This window comes from Penicillium bovifimosum (assembly GCF_028826915.1).
Source record: "Penicillium bovifimosum strain IBT 22155 chromosome Unknown utg000002l_segment0_segment0, whole genome shotgun sequence".
NCBI lineage: Eukaryota > Fungi > Ascomycota > Eurotiomycetes > Eurotiales > Aspergillaceae > Penicillium > Penicillium bovifimosum.
In genome coordinates, this window is record NW_026622711.1 from 2,031,327 (window position 1) to 2,057,419 (window position 26,093).

Here is a 26,093-nt window from a genome sequence, read left to right on the forward strand (position 1 = left end):
CCCAGCTCCCCACGGTCGCCCAGCCGACCGCCTAGTGTCCGCCGCCGTCGCAGCATGCAACACTTGCAAGAGATCGAGACCCGCCTCGACCAGCTCATTTCCGAGAACCGCCTACTTATCGCCGCTCGCGATGAAGCCGAAGAAAAACTTCGGAGTACCAGCGTCGCTCGTCGCAAGAGTGACCGCGCCCTAAACACCCGCGACGTCGATTTGCGCGATAGAGAATCAGAGGTGGAACAACTGAAGAGCTCGATTGAATGGCTGCAGAAGGAAACGTCTCGTCTCACTCAAGAGAACGAAGCGATTACGGCGTCCAATGCCTCCCTGGCCGCCGCCCACGCAGCCGAAATGGAGTCATCCACACGCAAACTTGCCGATATACAATCACAACAATTCGAACTCACCTCACAACTGGAGGATCGAGTTCGACAAGAGATCGGGTCAGCTCTTGAGCAAAAAGATATCGAATTGCGCCGCCTGCGCACTGAGCTTGAGGAGGCTCGGGACAAGGTAAAGGAGCTGCAACAACAAATTGCTGCCTCCGTACACGACAATGCGCTTGTCTTCCGCGATGAAGAGTACTTCCATGCTGCCTGCCAGAAGCTGTGTGGCCATGTTCAATCATGGGTGGTGCGCTTCTCCAAGCACAGTGATAAACGTCGCTGCCGCCCACTCAGTGACCTACAAGACGAGAAGATCGCGGACCGTTTCGACAACGCTCTTCTCGATGGTTCCGATCCCGATGCCTATCTCTCTGATCGAGTCGGTCGCCGCGATGTCTTCATGTCGGTGGTCATGACGATGGTCTGGGAATATATCTTCACTCGCTATCTTTTCGGCATGGACCGGGAGCAGCGCCAAAAGCTCAAATCCCTCGAAAAACAATTGAGCGAGGTGGGCCCGCCCCGTGCTGTGCATCGCTGGCGAGCCACTACTCTCACACTGCTGTCCCGGCGACCAGCCTTTGCTGCGCAACGGGAGAGCGACACGGAGGCTGTCAGTCTGGAGATCTTCCAGACCCTATCGCGCGTCCTCCCCCTCCATCTCACGTTGAATCCCAGCTCCTGGATAACCTCCGCAAGATCATGCGGGTGGCAGTCAACCTTTCCCTGGAGATGCGCACACAATTGGCCGAATTCATCATGCTTCCGCCGCTGCAACCCGAATACGATACCAACGGCGACCTCGCACGCCAGGTGTACTTCAATGCAGCCCTGATGAACGAGCGCAGTGGCTTGACCACCGACAATACCGAGCTCGAAGCCCAACAATCCATTGTGCGCATTGTGCTCTTCCCCCTCGTCGTCAAAAAGGGCAATGACGTGGGCGAGGGCGACGACGAAGAGGTCGTCTGCCCCGCTCAAGTTCTTATTGCTCGCCCCAACAAAGACAAGAAGATATCAAGGATGTTGAGCGGCGACCGCATGTCCATCGATGCCAGCAAGTCTGTCCACAGTGTGGCTCACAGCGTGGCACCGTCATCTATGATGGACATGAGCAATGTTATCTGAGGCGTCACACTCCGATCATGATTGTTCCCATCTATACATGCTAGTTCCTTGCATCCTTGCTCCTATCTGAGCTTCTTGCTTTCTTCTCTCGCCACTTGGTGAGATGGCGTCCGGGTAATGAAAAGTAGCGGTCATTGCAAAATCGATGGCCGTGAACATGTGGAGTTATCTGCTTTTTTTTCATTTTGTTATCTGATTTCTTTATGTGTTTCCTTAAGACAATGTGCTTAGCATGCCTTTGATGTCTTATGAGTGATGACCTGTATTTTGACATGGCAGTATAATAATTCATTTTATATTATTTCTACTCTTTCGTCTACGTTGTAGTCCTCGAGACTTACATGATACTTACATCCAGTGTACTCCAAGCCTTTCCCTGCTGTAGGTACGTGTAGGCCGTAGGGTAGCTCACAGTGGACGGAATTCATAGTGATGCTGACCTCATCCATTCCGAGGAAACCGACCGAGGCCTTTTCCCATGGGCGCAGCAGTCAGAATCTCCCAGCGCTGTCTTTGTAAAGATAGCATATATCTTCTTAAGTTCTTCCTTCTACGCAAATATTTCCCTCTTCTTTAGTCGAACATTGAACAGTCACAGACACCTAGTTTCGTGACGCGCCTGGCTTAATCTTCCACTGTGATTTGCCACCCGCGTCATTCCCGAGCCCCGAATCGGACCCCGACCTAACCTGCAGCTCCCCTCGTGGTACCTGGGTAGTGAATGCGCTGTTAACCATGCCAACCTTCTCCCGTGACCAACAGCGCTAGTCAGATCGCGTGGAAAGCCGAGAATCATACATGCCGCGAGTGTTATCCTGTGATCCAGGACCTTGTTCGCGTTGGCCTGACTCCATTGGCCGATGAGCTGCTGAAATCTCGTTCTCACCTCACTACGGTTGCTCCGCACCGAAAGACCCCAATTCATCGTGACCCAAGCATCGAGGCTGTCACAATTGATCCGTCTTTGACACCGACATCTAGCATGGCGACTCCTCGACCGCCTCGTTCCGCGCAGTCGTCCAGCTCAAGAAAACGTCCCCCACACAGCGGTTACCCACTTTCTACCGATAATAACGCTAGCTATGGCCCAATGAGTGGTGGTCGGGCCACAGAGACTGGCCCGGCCTCCGCCTCCGAGCCTACAGCCAGCGAGACCCGCTTCCATTCCCCCGCCGATAACGCAGCTGGCAAACCCTCAAAATCCTCTAAAAAGAAGAAGAACCGTAACCGCAAACGTCGCAATCGACATCAGTCTTTTCTTACGCCTGATCCGGAGGACCCTCATGATCTCTCTGAAGATAACACGGGTGCTGGAGGTGTCAGAGATTCAATGGAGGCCGATCGGCCACCCTCAAGGGACAACCCGTCGTACTTCACACTGGGGCGCAATCTAAGTAATACAAGCTTTGAGAGCGATGCGTTACTGGATCATCGGTAAGATCTCTTAGTTTGAAGTCGATTAAGATCTCGCAATACGTGCTAATTTTGCTTCGTCGAACAGAGACCAACCTCTCATGCGACCTCGCCGTGACAGTCGCCTCGCCTCGTCATTCCGCCCGACCTCTCTCATCTCCAACGCTTACCGGTCGAACGACGGACAGAATGGCGGTACTCCTAGAGGAGGACGAGACCAGCAGCATCACAATGGCGATAGCGAGGAAGAGGAGGCCAATGATCGCACACCGCTGATGCGGCCGACATTGGGCCATACACCCAGTCATACTCGGTATGGGACAGACGCTCGCTCTAATCTCTTCTCATCTCGGCCTCGACGGCCCTCGGTTCAAACTGGTTCCTCTGGGTACTCACCAAAGGATAATCGCAGTCCGCTTTATTCTCCTACTACAGACCGAGGTCACGATGTCAACAACCCGCCCTCTGTGCCCGGGTCGCCAAAATTGGGCCCGGAGAAATATGAGGACGCTATGGTGACTGGTGCCGGTTGGGACTTCCCGCTATCCCGGTCAATGGATACTCGCAAGGACTCCCTGAACGCTGTCAATGATGCGCTGATTGACGTGGACGGAACTGGGGCGCATCCCCATTCTGCCCCATCTACTACTCCTGGATCGCCTTTGCTCTCCCCGCAACAAGAACTGCGGCGACGTCGCACCGTGGCAATACCGGCAGAAGGCGACGTGTGCTTCCCTAATGAAACCCCATCCGAAATGGGAGACGAGGGACCGAGGCAGATGCGAGATGAAGCCGGTGAACGTCGCCGACGTAGACATCGGCGATGGCCTGATCTGTCAGCTCTGGAAGAATGGAGCCGGGAGGAAAAAGAGGAGCGCAACGGAGATTACCGCGTCAAAAAGATCAGTGAACCTGTGCTCATTGAAGGTCGATTACGTCCTCAATACAAAACTTGGCGGCGCGAAGAAGAAGAGGCACCTTATCGATTCACCTATTTCAACGAGGAGTTCCCCAGCACAATCCATGCCCAGAGTATTTCTGAGCTGGTACAGCCAGGAGGAAGCTTCCGCGATTTGTTCATACCGGACCCTCCCGAATTGGAGGATTCCTCAGACGATGAGGATGGTGAGGAGGAGGCGTTCATGGATAATCCACCTTTCAACGCCTCAACCCATCCCGCAAGCAAATCAGTATATCACCCCGACAGCCAAGGCATGCAGGCCAATCCCAATATCGCTACACAACCCGTTATTCCTCATGGAATGACTACGAACGACCTTATCTCGCACACCATTCCTCCTATCAAAGGCGCGTCGCGTCTATCTGCCATCAGTGAAGGACGTCCAGATTCTCATCGGGAACCCTCGCCTTCACATTCAAACACACCTCCAAACCAAACCCCACGATCCAAGCCTAAAAGGTACGGTCCGCGGCCCACCTTCTGGCTTGACGTCCTTTCTCCGACAGATGCAGAAATGCGTGCCATTTCCAAAACGTTCGGAATTCATGCGCTCACGGCAGAGGACATCATGATGCAAGAAGCTCGAGAAAAGGTCGAGTTGTTCCGCAGCTACTATTTTGTCAACTACCGCACTTTCGAGCAGGACATCAATAGCGAAAACTACCTCGAGCCAGTAAACATGTATGTGGTAGTTTTCCGCGAAGGCGTCATATCCTTCCACTTCTCGCAAACCCCTCACCCAGCTAACGTACGACGGCGTATCCGCCAACTGATGGATTACCTGATCTTGAGCTCGGACTGGATCTCGTACGCCTTGATTGATGACATTACCGACGTCTTCGGCCCGCTGATTCAAGCGATTGAAGACGAGGTCGACGAGATTGATGAGATGATCATGCAGATGCACTCCAGCAAGGAGGGGGCGCCTAATGGCGATGTGCCTCCCACATTTGGCCCGGGAGAGATGCTGCGGCGAGTGGGAGAATGCCGCAAAAAGGTCATGGGACTCTACCGACTGCTCAGCAACAAGGCCGACGTAGTCAAGGGTTTTGCCAAGCGTTGTAATGAGCAGTGGGAGGTCGCACCCAAGTCAGAGATTGGTCTGTATCTGGGTGACATTCAAGACCACATTATGACGATGACGGGCAACTTGACGCACTATGAAACGTGAGTTCTACACAGAATCCCAAGGCTTGCTTACGAGCGCAGATCGCTGACGGTATCTTTTAGAATCCTGTCGCGTGCCCATTCCAACTACCTCGCACAGATCAACATTCTCATGAATGAGCGCCAGGAACATACTGCCGATGTCCTGGGTAAGCTGACTGTTCTTGGTACAATCGTACTACCGATGAACATTATATGCGGCATGTGGGGGATGAACGTCAAAGTACCTGGTCAAGAGGTCGATAGCCTGACCTGGTTCTGGTGCAGTATGTTTTCCTTGTTTCTTTCCCCTTTTCCCTCCTTCCTGGATTTATTGCTAATACATCATTCTAGTCACCGCCGGACTGTTTGTATTTGCCGCTGTCTCGGTTTTGATTGCCAAGCGCGTCTACAAGATTGTATAGATGGAAATCATGTGTTCCCAATCTTGTGTGATACTTCTTCACTAGATGAATAGATACCCTGGGGTTCGGTGCTCTCCTTGGTTAAATCGAGTCGGAGTTTTATTGCTTTTGACCTCTATTCCTGGTGAATCTCTCGATCCTACCTCCATCAAACATATCAATCATGTCTGGCTTGTTGCATTTGGGAGGTTATTTAGGTACACATATTGGCTCCGATAGAATTGTATATTAGTATTGGCTGCTCCCTGAAGCGTATTCATTCACTTTACTTGTTTATTTGACCTATTGAACCAATCACTTTCTGCTACTTGAACATACCTTGCTGATGACATGTAGGCTAAGACTGGTGGCGTTCTAATAGATTCATTGTCATAATGTCATTCTGCCAGGAACACGGACGCTGGGCTCAATGAGAAAAGAATAGTCTACTTCTAGTGTGAATATCTTTGATAATGGATGAAGTGTAAACAGAGTGGAAGAGATCATTGTATTTCCCTTACATCGGTAATTAATTATTCCCTGCAGTCTGCACGTTTTATTACCAATAATTACTGTTACCCGCGTCACCACCCTGTCATTCAACCCCAGAAATTTAAACCTCCCAGTGACTTCATCTTATCCTGTCCTTCTGCGCTTCTTGAGAGTCTTCCAAGTTTCTGCTCTTTCATCATCTCTCTGTTGTCTACATTCATTATTCTACGGATTGTTTACAATCCCACCCCACATTTACAGATTCTAGAACGGCGTTCCCTGCAGTGCGAGGGCCTCCCCCTTCTTGACGTGGGCCGCAATCATTGGCCTCTGCCACGAAACCTGACCCTCTCAGCCACTTTTCTCACCGAGGTTTCGGTCACCGACCTTCTGTGCGCCATTTGGCAGCCCAGGTTAACGACTTAAAACAAGTCAAGCCAAAACGTTGAGCCGGATCGGCGATCCCCATCCCTAACTCCGCCAACCACATCCTCTCATATTCTTTCCTTCGTTCTAGGCCCTGTTTTCAATCTTCGGGAACAAAGCACAACGGCACCGTGATGTGTCTGTTCTTTACACTTCCCTGACCGGTCCACTTGTTCTAAACGACGTCTCCATATCTCCCCAGTTTCCACAACCACCCCTGCACCTGCTGCGGCCTCCTCCGTCGTGCATTTCTCTACTCCGTTCAGAAAACCCCATTTTCCGGAAAACAGCATGTGGTCTTCGGCTATTCGTCCTGCCGTATCCTCACGTGTGTAACGACTCGTAACTATTCTGCGCAACATCTCGTTACATTATCGACACTTGTTCGTCTCTTCTCATTCGCTCTTACCAATCGACAACACACTTCTTCGCCGACGAGCTTTCCCTGTCTGGGCCTCGTGCCTTGCTTGTTCTGCTTACCCTTGGGGCCTGTGTCTGCCCAACTACCTGACTATCTCTGGGGTCTCCTGACTGGTCTACGTCGTGTCAGTCAATTTTGACTCGACAGGGCCATGGCTGCAGAGTCAGAGAGGCCGCCTCACATCAACGGTGCCTCTGTTCGATCCAGAGGGCCCAAGGATGCAGAGGCAGCGTCAGACCCAGTGTCACGGTCGGCCAGCGAAAATGGCATAACCGAACAGTCCATCATTAAGTCCCAAACTCAGCCTATGTCACAGATTCCTAATCTTTCCCCCAATATTCGTACCGCCGCTTCAACACCTGCGTCTGCCACGAATTCTGCCGTTTCCTCACGCGAACCCTCTCCGGTCCGATTATCCTCGCGTGCTCTCAATTCCTCCTCCACGAGCCGAGTATCTTCACAATCCCGGAAGGCTAGTCAAGACCGATCCGTTCCAACCAGACATTCCAACGGCATTACATCTGACCCAATTTCAAACTCATCAACTCCGAACCACCAACGCTCCTCCTCATCTCCCGTCAAACCTCTCGTCCTCTCCGCCCCTGTCGACTCGCAAGCCAATGTTTCCGGTCCAGAAACATCCAACATGGTACCATGGGCTACGGACCGTCGCACAGATCTGGATTCAACACTCCCCAATACTTCACAGAAGAGATCTTCATTACCGTTGGAGGACATTACACCAAAGTCAGACCGAAGTACAACTCGAACGGCCGGTAGGGGTGTCAGTGGGCAGGGGTTCTCCTTGGAGACGGTTGAAGAGTTGGCGAGCAATCCCACCACACCGTGTAGTGAGAGCCCTGCCAAGCCGATGACTCCAGTGGAGTCACGACTACAGCGGATAGAGGAAGATCAGACTCCACGTGCTGCCACTACTCACCCAAACACAGGCAGCGGCAGTGACAGTGGCGAGAATCGAAGCGCGGAGCCAAAGGAAGAGGCTCGTCCACAAGCGTCTGGATCCAAGACCCCCAAAGCCCTCATGCCACAACGATCAACAACATCCCTTAGTGCTGGCGCTCGTGGAAAGCCTGCCGACGGCTCGGTTCGCAACATGATTGTGGAAACAGAGACCGTCAGTTCGATACCGCAGGTCTCCATGGGAGTGGGAAATGGGGATCGAGGCAGCGTAGCCCGCTCCGAACAGGGGACACTTCGCGGCAAAGCTTCCAACGAGACTATACGTCCGCGCAAGACAAAGAAAAAGCCTCATCGACCGAGTACCATTGCATCTGGCCCCGTAACAAGCAAGGCAGACATCTTCGAGGCTAGGGTGGCCAACGCAGTGGACGAGGCTGATGTTTCGGATTCCGACGAGACTTTCGTCTATGATTCGAATCCGCCTGATCCATATCCTGCCCGACACCAACGGTATCATTCTCGGACCCCCAGTGCGACATCGATGGCGAGTCAAGTGGACCAGCTGGCTGGCCGCACCCGCAAAGCACGGGATGCTTCCCATGCTTTGTCAGTCAAACGCAGCATGAAGTTCACCAACAACAACGGCCCAGATAGCGAGACTTTTGAATCCGAGGGAGCTTCGCGATCTACCAGGACTGATGGCAACGGAACTATCACCCCCCGGCATCACCATGTTGGTCGTCACGGACGTACGTCGAGCCATCTTGATAGCGACTCCACGTTCACACACCCCCAATTCCAGAAGTCTCCACGCCAATTCCTCAACAATACGTATCGGCATTCGCGTTACATAAATTCTCGTTCATCTCCCGACTATAGGACCATCAGCGGTGTTAGGAAGGGCGGCGAGCATCCCTATGATTTCGAAGCGGAGGGTGCAGATGACGAACGTACCCCGTTGGTCGGCACGCCACGTTCAATGTACAGTCGCCATGGCCGCCGACCCAACAGTGCAAGCTTACGACAGATGGAGTACATGGCACAACGGCACCGTGGGCTCTTCTCCCGATTTGGCTCATGCGCTGTGATCGTCCTACTCGTGTCGGTTGTCGCAGCTGGTGCTACCACATTCATCATTGCTGCAACTCAGCCCCTTCTCGACGTGCAGGCCATTGCGATCCAGAACGTACTTGCGTCGGAACAGGAAATCATGCTGGACCTGAACGTGCAAGCCGTCAATCCGAACCTTTTTCCCGTGACCATTGATGAGACTGATCTCAACATCTTCGCGAAAAGCCGATTTGTCGGAAGCGACAAGTTTTGGCGCGAGCATGGTGACCTGGATCATTTCCCACGCATCGAGCAGAGTCGACGTCGCTGGCAGTTGTCGCGGGCCGTGCGGTGCCTGGGAAATGCTGACTGTATGGAGAACTCGGCTCCAAGCGAGTCTGACCTGCACGCCACTGATGGAGTTGACGAGGGCACCGATCCTCCAACCGACCCAGAAGGCGATCCGCGATCGATGTTACTTGGCCGCGTATTCCACTTTGATTCTCCACTTTCTTTCGAATCCTCCCCTTGGAACCATCTCACATCAAGCTCCAAGGGACAGATTCGTCTGTCCCGGCCAGGCAACAAGACTGAGGCAGGGGGGACCGAGCGCTGGGAGCGCGTTCTTGAACACCCATTTGAATTGACTGTCCGCGGCATCATCAAATACCAACTTCCACTCAGCTCTCGCTATCTCTCTGCCTCTGTCATCTCCACCATAAAGATAGTTCCGGGGGAGGAGAATGGTCCGGAACAAACACCTTCAACACCTCCAAGCAACGAGACAGTGCGAATTGATCTGAGGCGGCCTTCTGATCGCCTTCCACTCCTTGACACTCGTTCCACCGGGCCTAGCTCGGAGGCTTCGAGACGACCCTTTACGGCCTAACAAATCTAGACATTATTGACTTACGACAGCCCCTGTTTCTTTATCTTCCTTCCATTTACACTCTTATCAACCTTGCAATGAGAGGAAAAGCAAAGATCCCACGAATCGGTGTCGAATCCTGCACACTACGGATGTGCAGGATGGACCCTATTTTCTTCTGCCTTGAGACTTCTTACCGCGGTATACCCATTTGCAATGTCTTTTTTTCAAGCTCTCTCAGCAAGTCCTATCACGGATCAACTCCGTTTCGCCCTTCAATCTTTTCTTTGTCATCTTCTCACTTGTATTCTCAAAAATGTGATCTTCGATACGACCTTCTATTGTTCAATATTTTCCCTTGGATTGGGAGTGGCTATTCTGTTACTGCGTTACATCCAATCTTGACACGGCAGTCCGCCACATTTTCCTACAATGTTTGGCTCAATGTTGTTTCTTCTTTTTTCCAGTGTGCTTTTACTAGCACAATGTATTCATACTATCTTCTCGTGGTCTCCGAATCGACCTTGTAACATATCTATTGTATGGCATGCCTGCCGAAGCTCGTTCGGTCATTAGCTCTCGGTCTTCCAACATTTAACTATAACTAGTTAGTTAAGTTAGCTCATGTCTTAACTAGGATACTTGTAGATAAGGTGCATCCTCCTGCGGGTGAATTATGGATAGCACAAGGCCGGTAGACACATTCCCTTGGTGAATCCTATCTTCTAGGTAACTTTGCCGAGTACGCCTAAGCAAACTTGTTTGAAGTCCCAAGAGTAAAGGCAATGAAAATTGTGCTATCTGAACACATAGGTTCACGGTCATAAAATCGTTATCATTGGCAACAGGCATAAGTCATAAACTGAAGAACAAGCATAAGACAGCAAAGATAAGATACCAAGGAAATAAACAGGCAAAATAAGACCAATAAATCAGGCAAACGGAAAAGTCCAAAAACTGAAGGGGATCATCCGTCTCAAAAAGAAGCAGCTCGACAAGATGAGCGGGACAAAACAAAATAACCGGGGATGGACGGCATCAACATCGTACAGCAACCACCACTAGAACAAAACCTTGGTAAATCTATTGATTAACTCCTCGAATTTCTCCACTGCAGGATCCGGCTGTGGAAGAAGTCGGCCTCGAGCATCGAAACGATTGGGTAACTCGATGGTCGAATCCGACTCTGCTTCCGGGGATCCATCCTGGTCTCTTCTTTGCTGAGGTCTGTGTTCGGGCCGGTGGTTCTGATGACTAGAAGAAGCATGGGCAGGGTGACGGTCCGAGAAAGCAGAACCAGGACGGGGCGTTGGCGGATAAGGGACAGATGAAGAACGGCGACGATGATGATGGCGATCTCGACCGTGGCGATGGTCTTTGCCTCTGCGATAAGGCGAATGCGGCTCAACGGTCGAGTCACTATCATCAGTCTCGTAGCCCGGATCCTTCGCTGGATCCGTCAAGTCGAAAGCGACGGATTTTGAACTATGCGGTGGCTGGCTAGTTGCCCGGGGTACGGATGGTACGGATGTTGGAAAAGGATGGATATTTAGACCTAGCAATTGAGCTGTTAGCCTTTTATTTTTGTCATCATCGAGCCACAGTTTTGTGCTTTTTCGAACCCACCCTTGCGCGCGTGCTCTGTATCAATGGGTAGGGTGGAGCTGCTCACATTGTCTTCGGGTCCACGTGGCCGAGGTGCGTACTGTTCGGGTCCTGGGGGTGCAGCGCCGTAGGCGTACGGCTGCGGCGGGGCAGCGCCAGGTGGAGAGGGGGTAGTCGGCTGGGTTGTAGGGTGCAGGGGGGCCGTTAAGATTGGTGGTTGAGTCGCCCGGGGGCGGGGGGTAATAGTGGTTGTTGGGGTAGTAGTGGGGGTCGGCCATGGGCGGGGGCCCCGGGGCGACCTGTGGCGAAGGCGGGTAGGGCTCGGGATCATAGGATTCTTCATACGGATCGCGGTGGTGGTCATCGTCATGCTCTGGTTACGACACTAGTCAGGGTGAATATTTCTCGATAAAAAGCTAGGAAGGTCTGGACTTACTGGAGCGTTCACGTTCTCTGGACTTTCGGCGCTCCTTGTACTTGTGTGCGGCGTAGCCGAGGCCTGTTGCGCCTAGTGCGGCACTTGCGAGGTCGCGTGAGCGGCTGCGGTGCTTCCTGCTTCGTCGACGGTGGCCCTCACGACCGGAATCCGATGAGCTGCTGTATCGGGCTCGGCTGCGACTGCGGCTGCGTGAGTGGCGTCTGGGACCGTAGGCTTCTTGTCCGTCGTAGTAGGGAGCGCCGGGCTGTTGGCCGTAATAGTGCTCAGCGGGAATACTGCCTGTCACGGGATCATTGCCATATTCAATTAGGCCGGTTGAGTCGCGAGATGGGTCAGGGTAGGAGGCTGATGGGGCGCGGCTGCGAGACCTTGAGCGAAGGCGGCCTCGCGAACCGTCCTTTTCCTCTTTCTCGCCCTTCTTTTTCTCGTAGAGGCCGGTCGCAGCGGCAGTAGCCAGGCCGGCACTCACTATGGGAAGAGCCTGTCTGAGACGGCTGCGAGAGCGTGAGCGTTCACCCTTTCGAGCGCGGGAGCGGCTACGGGCCTTTTCAACAAGGCCAGCCACGGCGGCACCGGCCAATCCAGCCCCAGCCATATGCTTGCGGCGCTCAGCCATCTCGTCATCTTCTCCTTTCTCCGAACGACCCCGGCTGGCAGCGCGGGAACGGGAGCGGGTGCGAGACCGACCTTTACGGTCTCCGTTGTTCGATTTGCTGCGCAATGCAGCCACACCGGCAGCAACAGCGGCAGCACCAACACCCAGCTCAAGCAGAGTCTTTGCGCGGGAGTGCGAGTGAGAGCGGCTACGGCTCCGGCTATGGCTGTGGCGACCACGACCATGTCTGCTATGGCGGTGGGAAGAACGATCATCATCAAAGGAATGCGAACGGTGACGGCTCTTGCTACGGCGGTAATAGTCACGAGCATGCGATGCAGCATTGACAGCCACTGCACCGAGCGCACCAGCGCCAACGGTCTTACCAAGGCGGTTGATGCCATGGCTGGGCTCGCCGTCTTTCTTACTGCGTCTGCGCAATAACTCGGCAGCACCAGCGCCCACCAGTGCACCTTCTGCTAGGTGGCGGCGGTGGTGGGGGTGGTCATCATATTCGCGGGTCTCTTTTCGAATGTAGACTGTGCTGTCATCGCTGCTGTAGTCATAGTCGCGATCACTGCGGCGGCGACTAGCCTGGGATGCGGAATCACCGGGGCTCGGCTCACGCCGAGAGCGATGGTCATCGTACTCGTGGACTCTACGGCGACGGTGGTAGTAGTATGGGTCCTCGTCGGCCTCGGAACGGCGCACGACGTCATAATCGGAATCACGGGGACTGTACGCATTGCGGGCTTCACGTTCACGAATAAGTATGGATTGCTCTCGACTGGCAGTGCTGGCAGCAGCAGGGCGCTGCTGCACTCGTTCCAGGAAATCCATCGACCGGGAGTGCCGACTGTTGGTATAGGGGTGTAGGTACTCACGATCGTAATAATCTCGCTCGTAGCGCACGGGAGGATCGTACTCTACCTCTCGCTCATAGCGCGAGACGGTCACAGGCTCATCGCGATCGGCTTTGCGACGGATTACCAGCTCGCGCTCGCCGCTGTATGGGTCTTCATGTCTCGACACGAAGTCTCGACGGTCATCCTCAGCAGGAATGACGTAGCGCTTGATTGAGACGGAACGGGTGTCGTCCCAGTCTCTCTCACGGTCTCTGTAACTGTACGACATGGGACGCAATGAGGGTGTTGAGAATTGATAGACTAGTGTTGAGTCACTTGAAAAATGCAATAGTGTACGATGTAAGAAGTAGAGGGGCAAGAAAAAGTAAGATGCACAATGCACAGAATCGAGGGGGGCGGCAGGGAAGTGGGGTCGTGCAGAGAGGCCGTGATCGACTGTTGGTCGGGGATGATACCAGCCTGATTGGTAACGCTGCCTCGGCCAAACAAATCAAAGCCAAGCCGGCCAATAAATCAGTGGGCTGAATAATGATTCAGAATGATGAAAGAAGCCGGTAGGCCGTAGGGCAGAGTGCGGCAAGTCGGCACTCAGCCGCAAATATGATCTGCAATATTGTATTGGGCTCGGGAGATCAGAGTGGAGAATACAGTGTTGTAGTAGGGACTCGATCACAATCCTAGCGAAGAGAGCGATGAACTGAGAGATGATTGTGAAAGGCAGAAGGGATTGCAAATCAAGAAAGGCGAAGACACAGAAGATAAGGCAACCACGTGAGGCTCTTGTGTTCTTTTGGCCTTTTGTTTTGCCCCGGGGGCTGTGGCAAAACGGTCAAGAGTGCCGTGGCTTAGATTCTCAGATTGTTTGTCTCGTGTTGACATTGGAAGGAGGTACTACTGCATGTACTGGATGTACCTGGATGTAGACTTACCGTGGTACTTCCCTTCCCGAACCAAGGTTGCCCACTGTCTCATCTACTCCGTAACTAGGTGTTTTCAATGATCGAAATGTATTGTAATCCTTATCACATGGATGCGCTTTCTGTAATTTACATGAACTAATAATACGTACAACAACTCGTGTTGAGACTCGATCCTCTTACTTGCTCAGTCTCACTCTCATACAGATGGAAGCTGACATTATGTGATTTCTGATGTCAAGATACCGATATGTGAAGGTTCATGCGAACATGCCAACCCCGGCTCCGGGCAGGTAGTACGGGCAGTCTCCAAACTTCCCCAACAATAACCACGACCGAAGACAACGTGACTGAACTTCTACACGCAAGCCAATAATCATTGCGCACATCCAACCTAAACGACAACAACCCAATCTTTGCGCCCCTGTATTGCAAGGAGCATCCGTGATTGCATTTGCAAATGGTAGTATAGTCGATGAGGGTCTTATCCTAGGAGACGCCAGCCAGAGACCCGATCCTATTGGGATTTGAAGCACAAAGGCCCGGGAGGTCCCATAAACTACCAACATGACAACAATTCTTAATCTACTGACACATCACACTGGTCTTGACACTGATATCTCTATTGCTATCCAAGGAAAAGAAGGTAGTATTACGCCGACGAAGAGCAGTTGATACGAACTTTTGTCAACTTGAATCAAGTGGGCCCTTTCCGAGGGAAGCTCAACCTTCCGGTACGACCGTACGAGCATGGAACAAGCAGCCAAGATAGTGGCACTGTCTCTTGGCACTGCGCCGAGAGACGACCAAGAGATTCGGGCGCTATGCAAACGAGCTGGAATTTTCATTCTAGAAGTTCGAGTTGACCCCACAAGGTCACACATGAGATGTTTCAAGGCAAAAAGTTCCATCGAGCTGCGACATTTGCATGGTGAATGGTCTTTATCACTAGATGATGAAACATCAAACAAATCACGGTAACTAGATGAAAATATCTGTAGCTTCTAGTTACGAAACAACCCATACAGACTCAATACAGAAATTTATTTCATCATGTAATCTATAGCTGTATCAGAATATTGCCAAGAAAAGTGTCAGCCCTAGAGTAACTGTATTAGGTATTGTGTGTCTCAAGAGAGAATGAGAGTCTGAGAGAAGAACCTGTGTACTACCTAGAACACATCTCTTATGGTATGCTGCATAGCCATCTTACTCCATGCTCGTTCACTTAAGCTGTTTGGTTCTTCCCGTATCAACCCACGGGTCCCGACCGACTGGCTCAGCCTGACCCATGGTTCGCACCTCTAACCCAAGATTTGTACACGTACACCGTGCATCGAAGGTATGTCGTACAGACTGCAGAAGTCAGTATTGCGCACAAGTACCATGCATTGTTGACAGGTATATTACGCAGTAAGTACGGAGTAGTCTAGATGAATAGATCAGCGCTATGTAAAACTGCAGTCTCTGCAGTTTCAATTCACAGGGCGTGAAATCCGGACCCACACCTATGCCATACAGTAGTTAGAGCCTCTTGGTGAGTTTTACCCGGGTAAGATGTCGTCCCAGGTTGGCATTCAAAATTGCCATCTCGCCCGCAAGGCGGCAAGATAAAGTATCTTGGCGAAGGATCCCAATACGCGCCTGAGATTGACATCATACTGTGTAGACACTTTATTCCCTCCTATTACCGGGGGTTATTGACTCCCTGCGGTGTATCACATCACTCATCCACCCGGGCAATCAAAGACTGAGATTTTGAGCGCCCCGGTCTGTGTTTCTTTGTAGGAGCCCCGCGGATGACGTCAGTGTTCTAGTCGCGGGGCGCTCTCGACGATCATTTGAGAGGGCTGAGTACTTCGCCCCGCTCGAGTTTTGAACAAAGAGCGAAGGTACGGTGAAGATTTTTGCTCACCAGATAGAAAATTTACATGAGAAGGACTTCCAGCATAGCCTTCTATATAGTGGTTTATTCGAGCTGAGAGAGGAATCATCAAGTGTGGACAGAGAATAAACGATGTCGACTTCGCTGGTCTGCTGTAGGCGCCAGGAATCAGGATACCTTCCATGCTCTGTTTTTGAAAAGACGACCAGGGTCCATAGAGTAGAGCCAAGGACTTTGTCACTACACAGTAGGATTCTCGTAGGTATCGAGTTGGCAGTCCCAACGCGCTGCTTTTAAACCTCAAGCAGCGCTGTTGGGGTTCTGTTTCAAGGCTACAGATGACGCCAGGATGATTTGTATCCCTACAAGCAATAACTACGTGGCGTCTATTTGCTAGACTTGATTGGTCTCGTCAGACTTTGAGGTCATATTGCATATTCTGTGTAGCCAGCGAAAAGCCTAAAAGGTGAGTGGGCTTCCGTTTCAGCTCTAGTCGTAGTGATATTGGGAATCAAGTGTTATGTTGTGGAAGGGCAATCGTAGTATATTCGAGAAAATCAAATCATTCTGTGGCACAAACTTCCATGTGACTATCATGTTTCGTTGTCAAACTCCCTCTGTACAATCCCACTATGTACCTAAACGACCTCGTCAGAATCACCCGACATAATCCTGAAGATTCACCTTTCTAAAGGCCACAGGCTCAGGCAAAGTGACAGGGGTATCCTTCCGCGCTTTCTTCTGAAGCAAATGCTCAAATGAAGGCGACGATGCAACCCGCGGCGTGAAAGGCTCAAAGTCCCAGAGGTAACCGAGCGTGCGCAGAGTCGACGAACCAGAGTAAGACACCACCTTACCATCAGAGTTCGTTCCCTTCTGCTCAACCTGACCTTTTGCAATCCACGGCGAGATCAAGAGTGTCGGAAGACGACCACCGAGACGGTCGAAGGAGAACGTATACTCCTCACCGTTGGGCGCGGTCTCGGTGTAAGTTAGGTCGTCAGGTCGGGTAGCCAGTGGAGGCGGGACGTGGTCGTGGAATCCGCCTGTCTCGTCGAAGGTGAGAATAAAGAGCGTTTCTTCCCACTGTGGGCTGGAGCGCACAGCGTCATAGACATTCTTGATAAGGGTCTCGCCGTCGGAGACGAGACCTGTAGGGTGCATTGAGTTCGTGCCCACACCACAGCAGGATGGGTCCACGAAAGAGAATTCTGGGAGCGTTCCGGCCGCAGCATCGGCATAGAAGTCGTTAAGGGGAACGGCTTTGTCGTCATTGCCGCTCGTGAAAGTCCAGTCGAAGAAGAAGGCATCGACCATGTCAGGACTGGTATAGTAATTCTTCCAGGTGTGGTTGGTTTCTGAGAGCTGCTGGAAGATCGAACGATGCTGCAGACCGTGGGTGTCAGGGTTGAAAGCCTCATCGTTGGTACCATGGCCGGCAGATGTGCCAGAAACAATGTAAGCCCTGTTAGGGTTGGTTGGCTGTTGTGGCAGGTTAGTATGGCCAGCAGTAGATACGGTGTAGAGAATTTAGCTTCGACTTACGCCAGGATGGTCTGAGTGCCAGTGGTTAAAGGTCAGATAATTTTGAACCAACGAGGTGAAGACTGGAACCTCATCCTCCGTATAGTAGTTTATGACCTGCTTGGCCAGGGAGGCCTTATCAACATCGGCACCATAGCGGCTCAACTGCTCATGCACGAAGCCCTGCTGCGTGGGGGTGAGCTTGCCCTGGGCAATGTGGGCATTGCTGGGGGCGAAAGTGCCGAAGAACTCGATGTTGTTTCCCGTCACCGAATGATCAGGGTCATTCAGAATGGAGTCAAAGTCTTTAGCGGAGCTGCACACCTTGCCCGCCGAAGAATCGGTCAGATTGTAAGGGTTACAGAAGGGACCATTGTTGATCGGATTGTCTAGTCCTTTGATAGTCTGGCCACCGAGAATGTTGTCGACAGAACGGTTCTCCATCACTAGAAGAACAACATTCTTGATCTTGTCCTTCAAGTTGGTGATGGAATCAGATGAATGAGCCCGAGGTTGGTGCACCCCTGGGGGGCAGCGGACACTGCCGCCGCGAGGGTTAGAAGACCAAGAAGGGCGCTCAGATTCATGGTGAATCAAGGGGAGAGCCCGGTTGAGATCTTGGGCAGAATGCTTGATTTCTCGATATTTCTTTCGCTCAGCTGCTGGGCGATGCGTCTCTTTATATCCTGCCGTCCCGACATTTCGAAATCAGCCAAAATAAACGACCCCGACATTCCGAAGGACAATCCATTTCCCAACATACCCTTCCACGTGTTGCTCTAGAGCATGTCGGTTTGATGAAGTTGCATCTAGAAGCATGGGTACATGAAGCGACCCTGATTCAGTTGCGGGGTTCATAAATCGAAATGTATCACGAGGTCGCTTGTGCGGAGGAGACGATGTAGATGTGAAGAGCACCCGATTGGCATGGCTCGGCATGGTATCCACAGTGACTACCTCATAGTACCTGTTTATGAGACAAGCGGACACTAGCAGCATAATGCACAAAGAAAGGTACATGTACCTGCTGGTAAATAGGGTTCAATGATCACTAAGCATCAAGGTGAGTGGCTGACCATTGACCGTCTCCTTCTACGCCAAGCATTTGCACAGACAGCCCAAATGCTGGAAGGACCATCAAGAATGGGCCCTAGACTGAAAAACAGCCCCGCTCAAATCAGGTCATCCGTTAATTGCACGAGGTATGTCGGTCTGCAACGGAGTCTCCTCATTCGGTCCACTCCGTGCGGTGTGGAATTCCCCGGGATCGCGGACCAAAACAAGACAGCTGCCACTCCATTTTCGCGCTTCAACTGTCGGGATAGAGCGCCGGCGCTATCAAGCAATGTCGATCACTTTGTAGGTAGCATCTGATTGTGACCTTGTATGTCAGGGCTTGACCTCGCTTGAAGATGATCCGCTGTGTTCCTGAGACCGTGCGACCTGGGCGGGTGGTGATTGGGTGTTTACCTCACGACGACTTCCATCACGACGACCTCAGGTGGTTTGGATTGCGGTGTTTTAGACCCCGACGTGGTATTTGGAGAATATACATGTGAGACAGGCATCTGTGAAGTTGGCTCGATCGAGATATCAAATCTAGTAGGGAAGGTTGAACCTCGGCCTTTGGGATTGGGTATCTCCGAACGACATGACTTACATTCTGGTATGGATATGTTCATCTTTATCTGTATCCACATTCCGGGCTGTAGAATTGAGATATGCAGGTACCTGAGTATCTGGCAGAATCCAGAAACCTACACAGTACATAGTCTTCCTACGTGAATCAGATCAAAGCAAAGCTGTACTATGTCTATTTAGCCTGCAGGCTTTGGTCGCCGTCAATGATTCCATCCTGGCTTTAGCATTGTCACTTGTGCGATGGATCAACGACTCTAAGTTACTGCTAAAGTTATGCCATGGCAAAAGTGGTAGTATAAAGCGTAGATCCAGACGGTGATAACCAGTTCTGAGACACGGCCTATGAAGCGTGGATGGAAGTGGTAAGTCCAGCGATGTAGTAGCCTGTTCATTGTCACCTTGATATGCATAGACGGCACAGGTACACCCTTCTCATTTTTAGGGCGGTCATGAGACCTATTTCCCCTCATATTCACGTTTTATCTGCATGGCATCCATGGTGGCTCAATGTTGACTCTTTCGATCTCCGTGTCCACTCGAGCTAGACTGGAATGCTCTCAAACAAGGGCCTCCAAAACTGCTAAACCGCTAATACTACAGAGACAAGGAATATGGCGCTATCTTTCTCAATCCCAAAGTATGATGTTGGGCTACAATCAAGACTCCAAGAGATGTTGTATACTTCCCAAACAGGAAGGTGGAGATCTCTGCGTCACGTGGGCACATGATTTCCCTATTGATGCCTGAAAGACATGGCACCAACCCCTTCAAAGGGTCCAACGACGACTTGTCTCGCATCATTTCTACAAGACTCTTTCTAGATTTATCCACCGGAAGCTGCTCAATTCTGCAAGATTAGCAATATCATAACCCAACACTGTGTATATGTCGGCCTTGAAATCCCCGAGATCGAATGTCTCCGATAAGACCCCACTTCGCAATCGCGAATTAATAATCGGTGGATCTCGCTAGAACATCACATCATCCTCCACGTCCATATAACTAGTTCAGAAATCGCCTCTTGTAGTGAAGCTGTGATTATTGAACATCGTCTTTCCGCAAGTCCATCGTCTCTCAACAACATATACAGGATTCCCTTCAACATCCATCAACACAATCCACCGTCAAAGCAAAATGACAACAGGAATCTTCAAATACATCGATCCAGCCTCGTACGACCCCACAGAAACAGAGCCTTTCAAAAAGGCCTGGGGTAAAGTCGACGGCCCAGGCATCTCCTACAAGCTCACCGAGCGAGAACGCAAAGTCACAAACCTACGCGGCCAAGAGTCAGACTTCACAACCGACACCTCCGGCTTCGCCTTATACAACTTCCCCGCAACAGAGAAAACCTTCACCGAGGATGCAACAGTAAAATCAGCCTACTACGCAGAAGTAGAAGCTCTTCTCCGCGCCAAGCTGCCCGGCGTGAAAAAGGTCACTATCTTCGACCACACCATCCGCCGCCGCACCCCAGGTTCGGCACGCAGTCCCGTGCAGCTAGTTCACGTCGACCAGACGCCGAAAGCTGCGGAGGCGCGAGTCCGGCGACATCTCCCGGAAGACGAGGCGGAGGAATTATTGAAGGGTCGGTATCAGATTATCAATGTGTGGCGACCGATTCAGAATCCGGCTTCGGATTTCCCGTTGGCGCTGATTGATTGGCGGAGTACGGTTCCCGAGGACTTCGTTGCTGTTGATCTGCTTTATCCGAAGGAGTGGCGGGAGAACGGGGAGGTTGCGCCTGATCCTGCTTCCATTTCTTCGACGGAGGGCTATGAGGTTAAGGGGGAGACTTATATGATTGCTCCGAATGAAGGACATCGGTTCTACTATGTCAAGGATATGACGCCGGAGGAGGTGTTGTTGCTTAAGTGCTTTGATTCGAGGAGTCATGCTATGACTGGGGGGAAGACGGATATTGCTCATGGGACTGGGCATACTGCTTTTGTGGATCCGCAGACTCCTGTTGATGCGCCGGGGAGGCAGAGTATTGAGGTCAGATGTTTGGTTTTTTATGAATAGTGGCATTATTTGTCTTAGCTGAGTATATAGTGTATCTTGCATTCTCATCTGCTATATCAACAAATCGATCTCGGTATGAAGAACTTACCTCTACATCCTCCGCTAGAAGCTCATAAAGACCAATTTACATGTCATTGAACGGGACCTTACATATTTCCTTTTGACTCGCAGACAAATGGCGCCAGTCTTTGGTGGAATTCTCGTATTCTTCTGTGAGTCATTGACCAGGGTATCGTACCTCGTATATGAATGCCCCTTCATCCAAGATCGCGACATCTTCCTCCTACTCTTCTCTACAAACTAGCATATCAACAAACCGTACGCAAACAATATTCAAGCCATTGCATCAAGCCCAATGCCCGAGATGTCCTCTACAGTCCTAAACCTCCGCAAAACATGGACAAAGGGCCCACACCTAATCTCCACCGACCGGACAATAATCCCAGCCACCACCTTAAACACCTGGTTCGCCAGCGAAGAAGTCTACTGGGCAAACCCAATGCCCGAAGAAGCAATGCACCAAACACTCCAGAACTCCCTCTGTTTCGGCCTCTACCAAAAGGGCGCGCCAGACTCTAATGCCGGACTTGATTTCATCGGCTTCGCCCGCTGCATCACAGACACAACCACATTCATATACCTAACAGACGTCTTCGTTCACCCCTCATACCAGGGCTTAGGCCTGGGCTCGTGGCTTGTAGCCTGTGTGAAGGAGGTCATTGAGACCATGCCTTATTTGCGGCGGTCGTTGCTTTTTACCGGTGATTGGAGGCGGTCTGTGCCGTTTTATGAGAAGATTATGGGGATGCATGTTATGGAGGGGGCAGCGCCGGTTGATGGGCGGGAGGGGACTGGGTTGGCGGTTATGCAGAGGAGGTTTGCGGGGGCGCCGGGGGTTAAGAGTGTCGAAATAGGTTGGACTGGGCTGGGATCGGATAGTTCAGATTCTATTGATGCAGATGTGATATAGGGGACCAGGGGTATGCGTGGCTCATATGACTCATGAGCAACATTACAAGAACACAGCCACAGAGATCTGAGGTTTCAAAGCCGAATTTGATAGAGATTCATTCATCGTGCCGCAATTATACAAGACAGGACCCCTGATCAAACACCATACCCTCCTCCCGCGCCATGCCCGTATGCATCCCACGGCGCAGAAGTAGCGCTAATCCAACTCTGCGGATGCACCTGTCCGTAGCCTGAGTGCAGACTTGGCTCGCTGGAGGTCGACGCGATGGTTGGCACAGGCGAGCCTGATTGTGAAAGGACATAGCCATCCTGCATGGTGCCCACGGGGGATATGTTTGGCATTGAAGACATCGGGGTTTGAATGGTTGGTTGGAGGTGGTTGTGGGAGAGAGATTGGGACTGGATATTGGCTTGGTTTTGTTGGAGCTGTGCCTGGACCTGGGCTTGAGCTTGTGCTTGGGCTTGGAGGTGGGTTTGCGAGTGTGTGAGGGCTTCTGGGTTGTACTTTGCTGAGGCGACGTCGCTGGTTTGAGCTGTTAGATTTTGAAGCAGGGATAGGAGGGGAGAGCGGGACTTTTTTACATACATCATCTGTCGAATGACGGGAACAGCCTTGCTGCAGAATATACTGCGGACTGAGAGCGAGGCGAACATGTCTAGTGCCCGGTCGAGGATATCTTTGATTTCTTCGTACTCGGCTTGACCCTCTGGAATGAGCAGGATCACGGCCAATGTGACGGCGGCGTGGAATGCATGGAAACTGCCCAGACCGCTAGTATACCATCTGTAGGGCTTGAAAGAAGGTGTCTCGAGCATGGTTTTAAATATACCGAGTGAAGCTTTGGCGGAAGTGATGCACTTTGCTCTTGAACTGCAAGTTTCAGGCGTGATCTCGCCTTGGAGGTAGCGACAGAGAACCGGGCGTAGGAGAAGGAGGAGAAGCTGATGAATCTGACTGTAGATGATGTGGTGGTTGGCTTGGTGGTGAATAGGTAGGGCTTCGGCTGTATCGGGTGTGTAGCGGGCGTCGACCATTTCACGGATGTAGATTATTTCCGCTTCGAGGTGGGAGGTAGTGGAATAGCTGAAGATTGTTTCGCAAATATGCGAGGAGATTCTGTACAGGCGGGAACTCAGGAGCAGGTAGGTCATTTGTGTTGGGCGGGAGGAGGATGGCGAGGGTGCTGATCTCTTGACGCTCGGGCTGGTGAGGAGGTCGACGTCGTCGATATCTGCGGGCATTTTCACGTCCTGCATTAAATTCTGCTGCCCGAGGCTTCCGAATGCTGTGTTTTGTATGGTGTAAAGCATCATTAGTCCGGCCCAGACTCTTCGCCGCTCCTCTCGCTCAATTGGTCCAAGGGTGAACCGTTCTGGATCGAGATGGCAGCCCATTGATACTGCAGCGTGATGTGTGAATCCGAGTAACGTCCAAATCGGTAGACCGCGGTGGAGTCGAGCGTAGTTTATCAGCACAAGTGCTTGTATTGAATTGATCGATTGTCGTGACACCACTCCATCGGCTGCTAGACACCGCAACGCGGCCGAGCGATATCGTGCTGAGAGCGCTTTGATGTTTCGGCTGACCGTTCGTTCTCGTCCGAGGTCGGATAGCAGAGGATGATCGTCGTCGAGTGCGGTTACAGCGATAGCCAGAATCGCAAATAGCAAAGCCAGCCATGATGTAGACACGCTGCTGGGATCATGGCGAAAATGCTGATACTCGGCTTCGAACGTCAAGTCGTGGAGAATATGGAAAACCTGATATGACATCAGCCAACTGCTAACTTCCAACCACCCAATCCTTGTCCAAGTAGCTTACTGTAGAGAAGGCTTGAAAATAAACATCCTTGAGAGTATCGCAGTATCGACCAGGCGGTAAGACAGTCAACAACTCCGCGCGGGAGATACTCCCATTTTTCGCCAATGGAATCTGCATATCATCGTCATCCTCCCCGATATCCAAATCCGCAGTCCGCAAACACTCCGCAGCAGGGCTCTTCGCCACCAACGACTCCCACTGCGAAGCGAGTGGCACATAACGGACATGACCAGAGGACGAAGTGTGCAGGGTTCCAACATTATCCATCATCGGCCCGAGGGAATCCCAGGCCTCGCGTCCAGTCCCAACGTCAGGATCGGAGAAGCTTCCAGCTATGCTGGGCTCACCCAATGGCGAGACCCCACCACCTGTCGGTGTGCCCGCCTGCGCGTTTGTCTGTTTCTGGAGCATGGCTTCCAAATTACGAATGCGCGCCAGCAACTCGTTCTGCCCGGTGCTATCCCCCGACGTCCCTTGCTCGGCTGACAGTCGCGGCTGGCCGAGGTAGACGCAGTCTTTGGCGCCGAGACCCCGTCGCACACATGTCTGGCAGGGTCGACCATCGCGCGAGCAGCGTATCTTTCGTAATCGACAGGCCTGGCAGCTGATGGGAAGGCGCTTGCCTGTTGACCGGGACGAGGCCATCGATGGGGGAAGACAGATCGAGGTGCACTGGGGTAGAACTGGACCGTGATCTCCACGTTGGAGGAACTGATGGAGAAAAGGGATTGTCAAGGGCACAGTGGCAAGTTGAGTGGACAGTTTCTAATTCGGCAGGGGCAGACTCCGCGATACACGGTGTGGGTAAGAACCGGTGGCCTGTGTTTTGGTCATGGGCCCATGGATGAAGAAGAAATAGCGGAGCTGTGAATCCACTGGATCGAGGGGGGATTGGTGACGTTTTCAATTTGGGATTGAGGTCAAAGTTGCGGACTGGAGTCTCCTTTTGTATACTCACCTCCAGTTTCAGGTTTGAACCATTGCGTAGAGAAGGCAACCCTTTTTCTCATATCCCAGCAGCCACGCTATGGTTCATCCGACTCCGAGTGAGGATCTTAGCGCCATCGTGTTTTTTTTTCGCCCCCGTCTTCAAGATGCGGATCCAAATGGGTAAGGGGGTTCAATGCATAGCAAAAAATGGTTAGGGCTGATAGGTGACAACGTTGTCAGAGAACCCCGGGGAGCCCGATGCATGCAGGCTTGGGCTTCTAGAAGAATGTATATTTCGAGGCTAACTGAATACAGTAAGCCCATGGATGGCTGCTGGGATGTATTTGTCCTCAACCCATGGTTGGCTTTATCCTTGTGGCTTGGGCCCTGTCAATCTTTCGAGCTTTTCTGAGATCACCCAAGACTTGCCGTTTGGGAGCTATGCATATATCTCCGTTTCTTATTCGCTATGTCTGGACTGCTAGCTTTGACATGGGTGTTGGAAGTAGTGCAGATGTGTGCCATAGAGTCAGGGCTACTCTGTGCCTACGAAGTCTCTGGTAGGAGATGACTCGATAAGAATCTCCGAGCCTCAGAGCCGAATTCCCGGTTGCGATCAGACTAACTCCATAACTTCGTACATAGTTCTAAGCCACACAAATTGTCGATCATTGCCCCCTTGCTTCAGCTCAGCAATAGTACAGGCGCTTGATTGGGTGTGACCGGTCAGTGATATTTTCTTGAGCCACAATATGCGCAATGACAGCAATTTCCCCTATCTGGATGTGGCAGAACTAATGTAGTTAGAACAAGTAAAAACGTGTTCAAAGGTGAAAATTCTGATTGACTTTTTCAGCTCCAGGGCCTGGAGACGTCACTGGCACGGAGTGGATCGTGTAGAACTCGGTTGGAATTGTTTATTGTCATTCATATACTCCATACTTCGTAAACGATCACCCGGAGAATTGGATCAGCTTCAAGGTTTTTCCACCATTTACAAGCATTATGTATATGCAACGAACCTTTTATTTTGCCTTTCGATGTACATCAATGTAAAAGTCAAATGTAGATCTGTCTACTGAAGAATACAATTTGTTTGTGCGGACCCTTGAATTTTCCTTAGCTCGCTTTGGACCTAATTCTGGTTCCTGGTTCTCGGGAATCTTTGACGTTGATGTTCAACTGGCGGATTCCGATTTCCGACATAACCGAAACACTATTTAAAATGAAAGAGAAAGAAAAGAAAACATGCAGAACAT

General features: G+C 51.6%; 8 protein-coding genes across 8 annotated transcripts; 5 read left to right on the forward strand and 3 right to left on the reverse strand.

Moving 5' to 3' along the window:
- Positions 1–54: 54 nt before the first annotated feature.
- N7515_001958 (uncharacterized protein) lies at positions 55–1,511 on the forward strand (the record flags this gene model as incomplete). Its single annotated transcript, XM_056662702.1, has 2 exons — positions 55–996; positions 1,062–1,511. The coding sequence occupies 2 exons, from the start codon at positions 55–57 to the stop codon at positions 1,509–1,511; spliced, it is 1,392 nt and encodes a 463-aa protein (XP_056524815.1).
- Positions 1,512–2,493: 982 nt separating this feature from the next.
- Positions 2,494–5,456, forward strand: N7515_001959 (magnesium transporter CorA family protein; the record flags this gene model as incomplete). Its single annotated transcript, XM_056662703.1, has 4 exons — positions 2,494–2,945; positions 3,013–5,052; positions 5,116–5,318; positions 5,386–5,456. The coding sequence occupies 4 exons, from the start codon at positions 2,494–2,496 to the stop codon at positions 5,454–5,456; spliced, it is 2,766 nt and encodes a 921-aa protein (XP_056524816.1).
- Positions 5,457–6,925: 1,469 nt separating this feature from the next.
- N7515_001960 (putative phospholipid metabolism enzyme regulator) lies at positions 6,926–9,634 on the forward strand (the record flags this gene model as incomplete). Its single annotated transcript, XM_056662704.1, has 1 exon — positions 6,926–9,634. One exon carries the CDS (start codon positions 6,926–6,928, stop codon positions 9,632–9,634), a length of 2,709 nt encoding a protein of 902 aa, XP_056524817.1.
- A 1,040-nt stretch (positions 9,635–10,674) lies between these two features.
- On the reverse strand, positions 10,675–13,386 carry N7515_001961 (DUF3824 domain-containing protein; the record flags this gene model as incomplete). The annotated part of the gene is made up of 4 exons (XM_056662705.1): positions 10,675–11,168; positions 11,240–11,318; positions 11,356–11,591; positions 11,655–13,386. 4 exons carry the CDS (start codon positions 13,384–13,386, stop codon positions 10,675–10,677), a joined length of 2,541 nt encoding a protein of 846 aa, XP_056524818.1.
- A 3,191-nt stretch (positions 13,387–16,577) lies between these two features.
- N7515_001962 (phosphoesterase superfamily protein) lies at positions 16,578–18,302 on the reverse strand (the record flags this gene model as incomplete). Its single annotated transcript, XM_056662706.1, has 3 exons — positions 16,578–17,402; positions 17,466–17,985; positions 18,208–18,302. 3 exons carry the CDS (start codon positions 18,300–18,302, stop codon positions 16,578–16,580), a joined length of 1,440 nt encoding a protein of 479 aa, XP_056524819.1.
- Positions 18,303–20,219: 1,917 nt separating this feature from the next.
- N7515_001963 (uncharacterized protein) lies at positions 20,220–21,110 on the forward strand (the record flags this gene model as incomplete). Its single annotated transcript, XM_056662707.1, has 1 exon — positions 20,220–21,110. One exon carries the CDS (start codon positions 20,220–20,222, stop codon positions 21,108–21,110), a length of 891 nt encoding a protein of 296 aa, XP_056524820.1.
- Positions 21,111–21,465: 355 nt separating this feature from the next.
- N7515_001964 (GNAT family N-acetyltransferase) lies at positions 21,466–22,080 on the forward strand (the record flags this gene model as incomplete). The annotated part of the gene is made up of 1 exon (XM_056662708.1): positions 21,466–22,080. The coding sequence occupies one exon, from the start codon at positions 21,466–21,468 to the stop codon at positions 22,078–22,080; it is 615 nt and encodes a 204-aa protein (XP_056524821.1).
- A 137-nt stretch (positions 22,081–22,217) lies between these two features.
- Positions 22,218–24,549, reverse strand: N7515_001965 (Zn(II)2Cys6 transcription factor; the record flags this gene model as incomplete). The annotated part of the gene is made up of 3 exons (XM_056662709.1): positions 22,218–22,605; positions 22,669–23,843; positions 23,905–24,549. 3 exons carry the CDS (start codon positions 24,547–24,549, stop codon positions 22,218–22,220), a joined length of 2,208 nt encoding a protein of 735 aa, XP_056524822.1.
- Between the last annotated feature and the right edge of the window lie 1,544 nt (positions 24,550–26,093).